Source organism: Mandrillus leucophaeus, unplaced genomic scaffold (assembly GCF_000951045.1).
Source record: "Mandrillus leucophaeus isolate KB7577 unplaced genomic scaffold, Mleu.le_1.0 Scaffold8, whole genome shotgun sequence".
In the NCBI taxonomy this organism is placed as follows: Eukaryota; Metazoa; Chordata; class Mammalia; order Primates; family Cercopithecidae; genus Mandrillus; species Mandrillus leucophaeus.
In genome coordinates, this window is record NW_012108696.1 from 1,318,730 (window position 1) to 1,331,048 (window position 12,319).

Below are 12,319 nucleotides of genomic sequence, written 5' to 3' on the forward strand. Positions count from 1 at the left end.
CATCCTGGCTAACACGGTGAAACCCCGTCTCTACTAAAAATACAAAAAAAAAGAACTAGCCGGGTGAGGTGGCGGGCGCCTGTAGTCCTAGCTACTCAGGAGGCTGAGGTAGGAGAATGGCGTGAACCCGGGAGGCGGAGCTTGCAGTGAGCTGAGAGCCGGCCACTGCACTCCAGCCTGGGCGACAGAGCGAGACTCCATCTCAAAAAAAATAAATAAAAAAAATAAAATTAAAGAATAGGCCAAGCACAATAGCTCACGCCTGTAATTCCAGTACTTTGGGAGACTGAGATGGGTAGATCACGACGTCAGGAGATCGAGACCATCCTGGCTAACATGGTGAAACCCTGTCTCTACTAAAAACTACAACAAAAATTAGCCGGGTGTGGTGGTGTGCACCTGTAGTCCCAGCTACTGAAGAGGCTGAGGCAGGAGAATGGCGTGAATCCAAGAGGCAGAGCTTGTAGTGAGCAGAGATCGCACCACTGCACTTCAGCCTGGGCAACAGAGCGAAACTCCGTCTCAAAAAAAAAAAAAACAACAAAAAACAGAACAGGACCCGGTATGGTGGCTCACACCTATAACCCCAGCACTTCGGGAGGCTGAGGCCGCTGCTCTCTTGCAGTCGAGAGTTTGAGACCATCCTGGCCAACACAGTGAAACCCCATCTCAACTAAAAATACAAAAATTAGCCAGACATGGCAACAAGGCACCTGTAATTCCAGCTACTCAGGAGGCTGAAGCCCAAGAATTACTTGAACCCTTGAACCGGGAGGTGAAGGCTATAGTGAGCAGAGATGACGCCACTGCAGTTCAGCCTGGGCGATAGAGCGAGACTCACTCTCAAAACACAGTAATCCAAGCCGCCTGCAATTTCCCTGACTGCTGAGAAACATAGTTCAGTTACAGCCCAAATTCAACAGCCAAGCCAAACCTCAGGCATACCTACATGTGGGCAAAGCCTCAGCTGGGGCTTGGCCTCGGCAGTGCAGGGCCAGAGTGCCCCCCGCTTTGCCAGGAACCCCACAGTGCTACTTCACAGTCCCCACCTGCCTTCCTGAGGACACAGAAACACGCAGAAAATGATCATGTTAACCTTCTTACCAGCATTAACAAGATTAGGCCTCCTCACATCTTTGGCACCATTTAGAAAACAAATGAGGTGTGGTGGCTCACACCTGAGATCCCAGCACTTTGGGAGGCTGAGGCAGGAGGATTGCTTGAGTCCAGGAGGGAGACCAGCCTGGGCAACACGCCACAGTGGCTCACACCTGTAATTCCCAGCACTTTGGGAGGCCGAGGCAGGCAGATCACTTGAGGTCAGGAGTTCAAGACCAATCACGCCACAGCAAAATTCTCAAAATAAATAAAACTTAGCTGGGCATGGTGGCACATGCCTGGAGTCCCAGTTACTTGGCAGTTTCAGGCAGGAGAGTCCAGGTGGTGGAGGACGCAGTGAGCTGATCGCACTACACCCATCTGGAAAACAGCAAGACTCTGCCTCTAAAACATTGTTTAAAATCCGGGCACAGTGGCTCACACCTATAATTGGCCAAGGCCTGTAAAAGGACAAGGCAGGCAGATCACAAGATCAAGAGATCGAGACCATTCTGGACATGGTGAAACCCCCGTCCCTACTAAAAACACAAAAATTAGCTGGGCGTAGTGGTACACGCCTGTAATCCCAGCTACTCAGGAGCCCGAGGCAGGAGAACTGCTTGAACCCAGGAGGTGTAGGTTGCAGTAAGCAGATGGTGCCATTCCACTCCAGCCTAGGAAACAGAGACTCCATCTCACAAAAAAGTTTCAAAGCAAGCAAATGGATTTCTAGCAAACTAGTCAGGACTGGGATGACCATAGAAAATCCTGATGGTGGATAGAACGCGTGAGTTTGTCAGCAATTCAGAGGGTTGCTGAAGTCTGCAAAGTTCAATCCGGCGCCCCTCACTCCACAGGGCCATCCAAATGCATTCAAAGTGACATCTTATAATTCTTTGCCACGCTAATTCCCTGAGCACTTCAAATGCTCAGCAGACCCATGCAGCTGGCAGCTGCTTCTCTGACACAGGGGTAGGGCATTCCAACCATTCCAGAATGTTCCACGTCACACACCGAGGCAGCCCCAGGCTGCACCTAACTAGGGCCCGGGTCCCCTTCTAGGCTCTGGTGAGCCCGGTACTGGGCAGCCCTGCTCCCCTAGGAAGACACGGTGAAAAACGCAGAACGGAGTCACCACCATATCAAATTTATTATTCCAATGGCACTAGTACAGCTGGAGGTGCTCATGGTGACACCGCACAGGACTTCCTGCCTGCTAGAAATCATCTACCCGCTTGTTCCTTTCCCCTTTCCGGGGCAAAAGCCACTAGGGGCCATTTACCCAAATAAACCTCTTAATGTGTTTGTTAAAATTTGTTTGGACATCTGAGTTTCCCTCTGAAGAAATGGAAAAAGTGTTGGGTGTCCCATCCCACCTCCCCCTCCCCGATCAGCCCAGTAAAAGTCCCTGCTAAGAGGGCGTGTCTGCTGCCTCTAGACTCTGGAAACAAATATCGAAAGAAACGGCATCAAGTGTTAAGGTTGAGTGATGGCACGCAGCGGGCCCCGGAAACCTCTCAGGGGAGCGTCGCTGTGTCGGGACAGTCTCCAGGACGTGGTGCTGTGGGTGCTGCGAATCCCCAGAGCAGCAGGTGCTGCAGGAAGGGCCGCCTACAATTTGTCCAGGAAGTTGTCCAGGGCCGGGATGCCTTCCTTCAGGCCCTTGCGTTTGCGGGTCTCAGCCACCACCTGGCTGGGGCGGCTGCTGTTGTCAAAGGGGTCTCCGGGCAGGATCTGCCAGTGGTCGAACACACACTGGGGGAAGGCCTGGCCGCCCGTGTTGGACCTCAGGTCAGCGGTGAAGCCTGCAGAGGGAAGCGAAAGGCTCACTGGGCTGCCAGGAAGGTGGCAGGATGGAGGAAAGTCCTGTCGGGAGCTCAGGCTAGTTCCTCAGCCCAAGTCACCCTGCAGACCAGACACTCGGCCTGGTGCCCAGCACTCCACCAAGGGCCTGCTCAAAGGCCTCAGTCCCTGCTCGTTCGGGATGACCCTGTGCTATAGCTCAGCTACTCTACTGGCCCGAGGCTTAAGCCTTCAGAGCTCCAGGCCCAGAGCCCTTCTCACACTGGGAATAGGAGAGTCCCTCCCCTGTGAATTCAGTGATTTGGGGTCATAAGCAGTCAGAAGCTGGGCCACCTGCTAAGTCCATCACCTGCTCCCATCAGGACACCTCCTTTAACACTCTGCTAAACTTACTGGACTTCTGGCCCCCAAACTAGCCTGCCAGGCTCTGCAGGCCACGCTGGGTAAACACTCACCAAAGGACTCGTTGACAGGCAAGTAGGCCTTGACGACAAACATGGGGGTGCCGGCCACTTGGGACTCCTCAAACACGTGGCCCCGCTTCCTGTTCAAAACTCCGTAGATGCCACCGACCACTTGCTCTGGACACTGCCAGAAGGGAAAGAGAAGCTGTCAGCGGCTGCTGGGCAGGACGGTGGCAGGGTCAGGGGCAGGCAGGCAGACCTCACCTGGATCTCCACAAGGTAGATGGGCTCCATGAGGCGCGGCTGGGCGGTCAGCACGCTGGCATAGAGGCAGCGCCGCGCTGTGGGGATGATCTGGCCGCCCCCGCGGTGAATGGCGTCAGCATGCAGAGTCACGTCGTGGACGTCGAAGCGCACACCCCGCATGTTCTCCTCACACAGCGCACCCTGAGGGAGGGGGAGAGCCGCTGTCAAGGGCCGAATGCATCTCGGCTGCTTGCCTTCCACCTGCCAAGTCCTGCAGGTCTCCACCAGGGGGACCTGGGGCCTTGCCCGCCTTGGCCCCATTAGGGTCCCTGACTCAGCAGGCAGGATCATAAGGTCCCTCTAGAGCCTGGAAATGGGTGTGGTCTGCTTGTGCTGAGCTGTGCCTCACCTCCTTGGTGGCCCACTGGAAGCCGGCCACCACACTGTCCTTGATCTCGTTGAGGTACTGCACGCCCTTGGTGATATCGGTGAGGATGTTGGGGCCGGTGCCGTCGGGCCCAAAGCACCAGATCTTGCGGGCCTCGGCCACGTCCCACTCGTACTTCTCGGCCAGGTAGCGTGCCCGCTGCTTGAGCTCCTGGCGGGCAGACACCTCGCCTTTATCGATGTCCTCGGCCAGGCCATCGGGGAAGGGCCGTGCCTTCATGTACAGTCGGTTGTGCTTGTTGGGGGACTTTGAGAGGCAGAGCACGTTTGACTCTTCACTGACTGTCTCGCGGTACGAGACGACCGGGTCAGATTTCTGCAGAAAGAAGAGGAAGGTCACACACTTGCCTGTCAGAAGAGGAGACCTTACACGCAGAGGCATCCTTTAAACGCTTTTCCCAGTAAGGCAGACCTAATACAGTCTAGCAGAGCCACATCAATCAGAACCAAGTGGAATCAGTATTGCACCACCAAGGACATCTCACTCTCCGCAAGGACAAGCAGCAGGGGCTCCACTGAGCTCTCCAGCACAGAAATCACAGGCTTGCGGAATTTTAAGCATTAACAGGAAAGAAACAAGGTCTGGAGCAGGCCTGGCCTGATCCCACCAGAGCATCTGTGTTTGTGGACAGAAAACAGCAAGATGAGCTGTCTCTGAGTTAACTCAAAAAACAGCCCTGGAGGCTGGGCACGGTGGCTCACACGTCCCAGCACTTTGGGAGGCCAAGGCGGGTGGAACAAGAGATCAGGAGATCAAGATCATCCTGGCTAATGCGGTGAAACCCAGTCTCTACTAAAAATACAAAAAATCTGCCAGGCATGGTGGGCACCTGTAGTCCCAGCTACTTGGGAGGCTGAGGCAGGAGAATCACTTGAACCCGGGAGGCAGAGCTTGCAGTGAGCTGAGATCGCGCCACTGCACTCCAGCCTGGACAACAGAGCTAAACTTTGTCTCGAAAAAAAGAAAAAAAAATAGCCCGGGCCAGGCACGGTGGCTCACACCTGTAATCCCAGCACTTTGGGAGGCCAAGGCAGGGGACTCACGAGGTCAGGAGATTGAGACCATCCTGGATAACACAGTGAAACCCCGTCTCTACTAAAAATACAAAAAAAAATTAACCAAGCGTGGTAGCACGCGCCGCCTATAGTCCCAGTGACTCAGAAAGCTAAGTGAGGCAGGAGAGTGGCGTGAACCCAGAAGGTGGAGGTTCCAGTGAGCTGAGATCACGCCACTGCACTCCGCCTGGATGACACATCGAGATTCTACCTCCAAAACAAAACAAACACAAAACAGCCCCACGTGTCTGGAGAAGACCCTTAAGAGGAGACTTGAGGAACCTAAAATGCTGAGACCAAGGCCAAGATCAAGTCTAGGCGCCTGCACGGAGCCCACTTGGGCTCAGCTTTAAAACAGAGGGCAGGAGTCGGTGCCTGGGGAGGTGCGTGGGGACGGCTGGTCACTGGCGCCTCACCTTGATGGGGATGCAGGCATGGTCCTCCTCCAGGTCCTTCAGGCAGATCTCCAGGTGCAGCTCACCAGCGCCCGCGATGATGTGCTCTCCCGACTCCTCGATGATGCACTGAAAGGGACACGAATTAGCACCAAAGGGGCAGGGGGCTTAGAACAGGTGGGACACCAGGCTACCAGCTTCCATTTAGCTAGGGAGAAGCTGGACCCCGCCAGGACAAGATTTCAGGGGAAGGTGCCGGGAGCCTGGGACTAGCACAAACTCCTGAAGAAATATAAGGCCCACAAGCTACGGTGAACACGCGCAGGGCAGCCTAGGAGAGGGTGGGGGCAGCCTGGGCGGGAGTCCCCGTTTACACAACTTCCATCTGGGAGGTGTGAGCCCCACGGAAGCAGGGGTTTTTCCCGCAGCTGGGAACCCCTCCTTTCATGACATGTCACCCCAATCTGACCACCACAGCAACCCACACAGCCACAGCTGAGGCCACAAGCCCCCCACAGTGACTGCTCCCATCGGGTACACTCCGTGCCCACCTGCACCATGGGGTCGGACTTGGCCAGCCGCTTCAGCCCCTCCACCAGCTTGGGTAGGTCAGCCGGGTTCTTGGCCTCCACGGCCACTCTGACGACAGGGCTGACGCTGAACTTCATCACCCGCATGTTGTGTGCGTGCTCGAAGGTGGTGATGGTGCCCGTCTTCACCAGGAACTGGTCCACACCCACCAGGCCCACAATGTTCCCACAAGGCACGTCCTCGATGGGCTCCACATAGCGGCCCATCATCAAGATTGTTCTGGAGAAAGCAAAAGGTGGCAGCAGGCCACAGGGATGATTCTGCTGGATCCTAGGCTGGGGCAGGTCCCTCCCAGGGTTGGCAGCCCTCTTGCCTGGTCCCAGGGCAGGCTGGGGGCTTCCACAAGTCCCTGACTGCTGTGTGGGGGCTGCCAGGAAACATACCCTCTTCAGAGTCACTGCCCTCTCCCTGGGTATGGGTCAAGACTGTCACCACCCACCTGGAGCCCAGGGATACAGATGAGCGGGGATCTGCTGTGCCCTGGGACTTGTGGCTTCTCCAGGAACACCCTCACTGGATTCTGAGGATAAAAGCTGTGGCTGGCACTAACATCACCCTACACTCCCTCTACGCTCCTCACTTCTAGCTCCTGACCGAGGCGCCAAAGACCTGGAGCGGGGCAGGGCTCACAACAGTGCCGAGGGGCCTGGCCATCACCCAGCGGCTCACCTCTGGATTGGCTTCAGGTAGAGGTCCTCCTTCTTCCCGGGGGTGTAGTTGGGCCCCATAATCCTGACCTTCAGGCCGGTGGAGACCAGACCCGAGAAGACCCGTCCAAAGGCGTAGAACCGACCTTTGTCGGAGGTTGGCACCATTTTGGAAATATACATCATAAGGGGGCCTTTGGGGTCACAGCTTTTAATGCCTGAGGGACAGAGAAAACCCGCAAGCTTTATTCCAGTGCAGCTCAGCCTTCTGGAACCCTGCAACCCGCAACCTCAGGAAGTCCTCCAGCTGCAACTCAGGACCCGACCACCAGGACCACGTACCCATGGCAGCCTCGTCGTCCGGGGGCCCCTCGTACAGGAGCTCGCAGCGGTACTTTTGGGCCGTCACAGGGGAGGGCAGATGGATGGTGATCATCTGCAACAAGGCGTCTCCGGCGGGCAGCCAGCGGCGCATCACAGCCTGCAGGGGCGGAGGGTGGCGCATCAGACACCTGGGGAGCCCAGGAAGGCCCTATACACCCTTCCTCTCTTGAAGCCAAGGAAGCCAAAGTCACGAGTCATGTTCTTCAAAGCACGGCCCCTTTTGGAAGGCGACAAAGGCCGCGCACACTCCTGCCAAGGCCCTTGTGCACACCTGTCCCAGATGGGGCTAGCAGCTAGGATGTGTCTCCAGCAACACCTGAAGACTAAATCGAGAGGGACAGCAGCTGTCCCTGCGCAGCTGCGGACCTCAGCCCCCAGGGCCTGGGCTGTCAAAGCATCCAGAAGCCGCAGCCTGCGTTTCCTCCACCCGCGGGCTGAGCCCAGGCCGCACCTTCAGCAGGGGTTTGCCTTCTTTGTCCTTGTCCTCACTGTCCAGTTTGATGTCCAGTTTCTCTATCAGTTTTGCTGTCTCCTCTTTCTTGAAATTCATGATGGCATCAAACACCTAAATTCACCACGAAGAGACAGGAAAGCCCATTTGGGAACGGCAGGAGGAAGCCTGGCGCTTCCTGCTCGGGAGACTAAGGTCAGCGCAGGGGGACGCAATGCGGGAGCGGGAGCAGGCCTGGCCTGCCCACCAGGGGCCCAGCCGAGCGAATGGGGAGCTGGAAGAAGCCTCGAGATAGAGCAGAGAAAAAGCCCACTCTGACTCATAGACAAGAGCACGAGTTCTGACTTACAAGCACTGAATGGCCACCTGTAGCCAAAACCGCAAGTTACCCAAACCCCTCCTTGCAAGGGAGGTCCCAAGGCTCTGGCTGTGTAGTCCAGGCCTTAAGAGAAGAACCCTGGCCGGGCGCGGTGGCTCAAGCCTGTAATCCCAGCACTTTGGGAGGCCAAGACGGGCGGATCACGAGGTCAGGAGATCGAGACCATCCTGGCTAACATGGTGAAACCCCGTCTCTACTAAAAATACAAAAAACTAGCTGGGCGAGGTGGCGGGCGCCTGTAGTCCCAGCTACTCCGGAGGCTGAGAGGCTGAGCCAGGAGAATGGCGTAAACCTGGGAGGTGGAGCTTGCAGTGAGCTGAGATCCGGCCACTGCACTCCAGCCCGGGCTACAGAGCAAGACTCTGTCTCAAAAAAAAAAAAAAAAAGAAGAACCCTGACTCCACCTCAGTTAGGAGCTGCGCCTCCTCCCACCTTGCACCTGCCCCACAGGGAGATAGGCCCAATCAGCTGACAAGCAACCGGCCAGAACCAGCAGGACCAGGGGCCAATAGGCCCGGCGCAGCCCTCACTCCTCACCTTGAAGATGGGGTCCAGGATCAACTGGCAGAAGGTGCGTGGCAGCTTCTTCCCATCGGGGCTGGTGGCTGACTTGCTGAACTTGCCGTTGGCTGGGTCAAAGTACCTGGCAGGGAGAGGCAAAGCCAAATCAAGTTAGGGCCTCCAAGGCATGCGGCGGGGGGCGGGAGGATCGCCAAGGGGATGTGCTTGGGCCAGACTCTCTGGGGTGACTGGTGGGCTTGAGCCGTGCTCTGAATATGGCACCACAACCCTGGGCGTTGCCACTCCCCCAAGGTGTCAGGAACCCCCCAACCATACCCCGCAGGGCTCACCTGTCACCCCACAGCTTCTTCATCATGTCCTCCACTTTTTTGGCCCGCTCGGCAGGCCCCAACTGGCCCTCCCCTTTGGCAGCAAACTTGGCCACGTACATCTCCGCAAACTGCTTCAGGGTGAAGGCCCACCCATGGAGACCAGACCCGAAGCCCACAGTACCGAGGACAGGATCGATCTGGAAGTATGAGAAATGGGAAGCGACTGTGAGGAGTGCCCCTGGGCAGAGCCTGCAGTTGCGGACTGGATGCCTCAGGCATGGGCCTCAGACGCTGGATTTCTTCAGTAGACATCAGGTCAAAGTGAAGAAATTATCAGTCATCATGAACAAGGGGGCCGGCCCCTCCACCACCCACAACACCATTCCTTGCGCTCGCCTCTTCCAGCTGCCCAAAAATCAAGGGCTGAGTCAAGAAGGTTGAGAACATTCCAGCCCCCTTCTCTGTCACCCCAACATTCCTGGCAAAAACACACTTCCACTCCCCTCAGCTCAACTCCGCGCCCCGCCAGCTCCTGTGGTGCCCACTGCGGCGGGCACACCACCCAGCCAGGGAGGGCCATACCATGATGTTGCCCATGGGGCCGCTCTCGCCCTCGCCGTAGGTGGAGATGATGACGTTCACGTTCTCCACAATGCGCTGGAAGGTCTGGTAGAGCTCCTCGGGCTCCAGCTGCAGCTCCAGCAGGGCACGGTCCATCTTGTTCATCATCAGCACAGGCTTGATGCGCTCCGCAATGGCCTGCCGCAGCACTGTCTCCGTCTGCACACACACGCCTAGGGATGCAGGGCACGGGGCGGCGCTGTCATCCTCAAACAGGGAATGCCCCGGGTTCTAGGCCCTGCCTCAGGGGGACCTGCTGCTTACCTGACACGCAGTCCACCACAACCAATGCACCATCAGTGACTCGGAGGGCAGCGGTCACCTCCGAGGAGAAGTCGACGTGCCCGGGGGAGTCGATGAGGTTAATGAGGAAGCCGGCGCCGTCCTTGCTCTGCTTGATGAAGTTCAAGTCATTCTCCGAGAGTTCGTAGAAGAGGGAGATGGCACTGATGGAGGGAGGGATCCATCAGGGGGACAGGATGCACACACCTGGCCCAGGGAGGCTGGGATGCTGTCAGAAGCCAGGCTGCTCCTCCCTCCATGACTCATCCCTTGAGAGGCTCCCACAAGACCCAACCCACCCACAAGACCCAACCCATCCTTGACCTTTGCCTCCACAATACTGTGTCCGAGACAAGCCCCCCACGACAGGGAACTCCTGGTACCAGCCCCACAGCCAGCTACGCAGAGCCCTCCTGACCAGACACTCTGCCCCACCGACTTGGTCCCCCCAAGACTCATCACACCTGACTCAAAGTAGCAATGAAAAGACCCAGCAGGACAGCAAAAGCCTTCAGAGACTCTGACCCTTCCCTCCTCACTTCTGCCCCTGCTCCAGTGGAAATGAAGAGCTCTAGCCAGAGACCCTCACTATGGTGCCAACCCAGGACAAAAGGCATTTGGGATCACTGTGCTCTGCGCTCACGTTTTAGACTCTTGCCCCACTCACATCAGGGGCCAGAAACTGTCACGGAATGAACGCCATCCAATGCAACACAAGAGCTTCCCACATCCTGAGTGCCAGGAACACCCCCTCTTCCAGGTGTGACAGCAAAATCCCTCCAGATATTGTAGGAGTGGCGGCAAGTCCCCCAGGGAAGGAGAACCACTGAGTGAAGCCCCTCCTCAAGAAAATCTTCCAGCTCGCAGTACCCCCAATCCCTGTGACTCCTGATCCCGTCTTGCTGGACTGAACCTCACTCATTCTCCCATGAATTAAGAAACCAGGAGAAAGAGACGTTGCCTAGTCTCTCCCCGCCCACTCTGGCCCAGTGGCCTCCAGCTGCCAGGCCAGCACCTCCCTGCCTGGATACAGAGGGCACGGGGAGCTCACGTTGACTTGATGGTGATGCAACGCTCCTGCTCATCCTTCCGGGTGTCAGTGAAGCGTGTCTCCCCGGCCCGGGCCGAGGCGATGATGCCCGCCTTGCACACCAGGGAGTCTGTCAGCGTGGACTTGCCGTGGTCCACGTGGGCGATGACAGACATGTTTCGGATGTTGGCCTTCTTGTCCATGATGGCGCGGATCTGGTCTACCGTGAAGTTCACCTGGGCAAGAGGGGGAGGCTCAGACCAGCTCGAGATTTCCAGGAACACGGCTTGGCATGGAGCGTTCGGTCCAAACGAACCAGCATGCCCAAGGCCAGGAGGGGACTGGTGTTGGGGTACCCGAAGCCCACCCAATCCTGCCAGCCTAACACGCCTTGAGAACTACCCCACCATCTCCAAGGATCCACTGTCAACAGATGTTATCCAGAACGGACAACCCAGAAATAAAAGCGCTCAAAAATAAAACTCAGTGGCAACAGATTTCCTTGATACCAACTATAAACACTTAAGAGTTATTAGAGGCCAAACACGTAAGGGATGAACCTTCTCCCAAAGCCCCCTCCACGTTGTCATCGGGCCACCCAGGCTTCCCCGACCAAAAACTTTCATAATAAAATGCAAGGTCACCCCTCGGCAAGAGGGATCACACAAGGCCACCCACCCCAGGAGATAACGGGGAGCCGGAACGGCCCTAACAGCCACAAGCCTACACCTCGTGTCTCAAAACGCGTCTTTGCACATTTCGGAGTCACAAGGACAAGCGCCTAGGGCCGACAGTTAACAGCATCAGGAGAAGATATTTAGGAGGAAAGGGGGAACCTTTCAGATGTCGCTTTGCTCGTTCTGCCATTTCCCTGCCGCCCCTAGTCCCCCGGCAGAAAATCGATCTCAAACTCGCGGCCCGCGAGTTACATAAGGCGCCTCCCCGTCTCCCCGCTTCCACCGCGGTGCCCGCCATTACAACGCCTGCCACATCATCATACCCCACCCCCATCCTCCCTAACACCCCAGCTCCAGCCAGGTCTGGGCAAGGTTACGGCGCCCCCGGAAGCGGAGAAGGAGCTCCGTGAACAGTGCGGCGCACAGACATGGCGGCGACCGCTGCCCCAGCCCCGGCTCCTCCGGCTCTGCCGCCGCTACGTCTCCTCCCGGCACGGGCGGCCCCAGCGTCTAGGCAGCGTCGGCCCCGCGGAGGTCCCGCCGCCGTTCCGGGACACCAGCGAGGCAGGGTTACTCACCATGGTGGCGGATGGCGGTGGATTCTCCCAGGTAGAACCGAATGAAGCGAGTCGCGCCGAGGATGGCGACGACGGCGGCGGAAGAGAACGCTGACGTCAACACTCAGCACTTTATAGGCGGACGCCGGTTGGGCGGGTCATGTGACTGCGCTGCGGAGGCGGGGCGAAGCGACGCCGCGCAAGCGCACGGAGGCGTTCCCGCACGCCTCCCCCGTTAACCCATTCGGCGCTGGCGAGGCTGCTTTAGGATACAGTCTGGGCGTCTCGGGGATGGTGGTCGCCCTCGGTGTGCAATGTTCAGGTGCACAAAGAGCGCCGTTTTAGCTGAGAATAAGAACCATAGCAACGATATTAGCTTACAAAATGTCCAGCACTTCTATTAAAGCCACATTACAAG

At 57.2% G+C, this 12,319-nt stretch overlaps 1 protein-coding gene across 2 annotated transcripts; it reads right to left on the reverse strand.

Annotated features, from left to right (window-relative positions):
- Positions 1 to 2,229: 2,229 nt before the first annotated feature.
- Positions 2,230 to 12,003, reverse strand: EEF2 (eukaryotic translation elongation factor 2). Of its 2 annotated transcripts, XM_011967349.1 has the most exons (16): positions 11,923 to 12,003; positions 10,689 to 10,903; positions 9,620 to 9,801; positions 9,317 to 9,528; positions 8,753 to 8,931; positions 8,439 to 8,544; positions 7,523 to 7,636; positions 7,030 to 7,168; positions 6,710 to 6,905; positions 6,001 to 6,259; positions 5,471 to 5,578; positions 3,961 to 4,314; positions 3,570 to 3,752; positions 3,357 to 3,489; positions 2,698 to 2,903; positions 2,230 to 2,530 (listed from the first exon to the last, which is right to left on the reverse strand). In XM_011967349.1, the coding sequence occupies exons 1-15, from the start codon at positions 11,923 to 11,925 to the stop codon at positions 2,710 to 2,712; spliced, it is 2,577 nt and encodes an 858-aa protein (XP_011822739.1). In that variant the 5' UTR covers positions 11,926 to 12,003; the 3' UTR covers positions 2,230 to 2,530; positions 2,698 to 2,709. The 2 variants fall into 2 exon arrangements, with proteins under 2 accessions (XP_011822739.1, XP_011822738.1); XM_011967348.1 differs by having other exon boundaries at positions 2,230 to 2,903.
- Between the last annotated feature and the right edge of the window lie 316 nt (positions 12,004 to 12,319).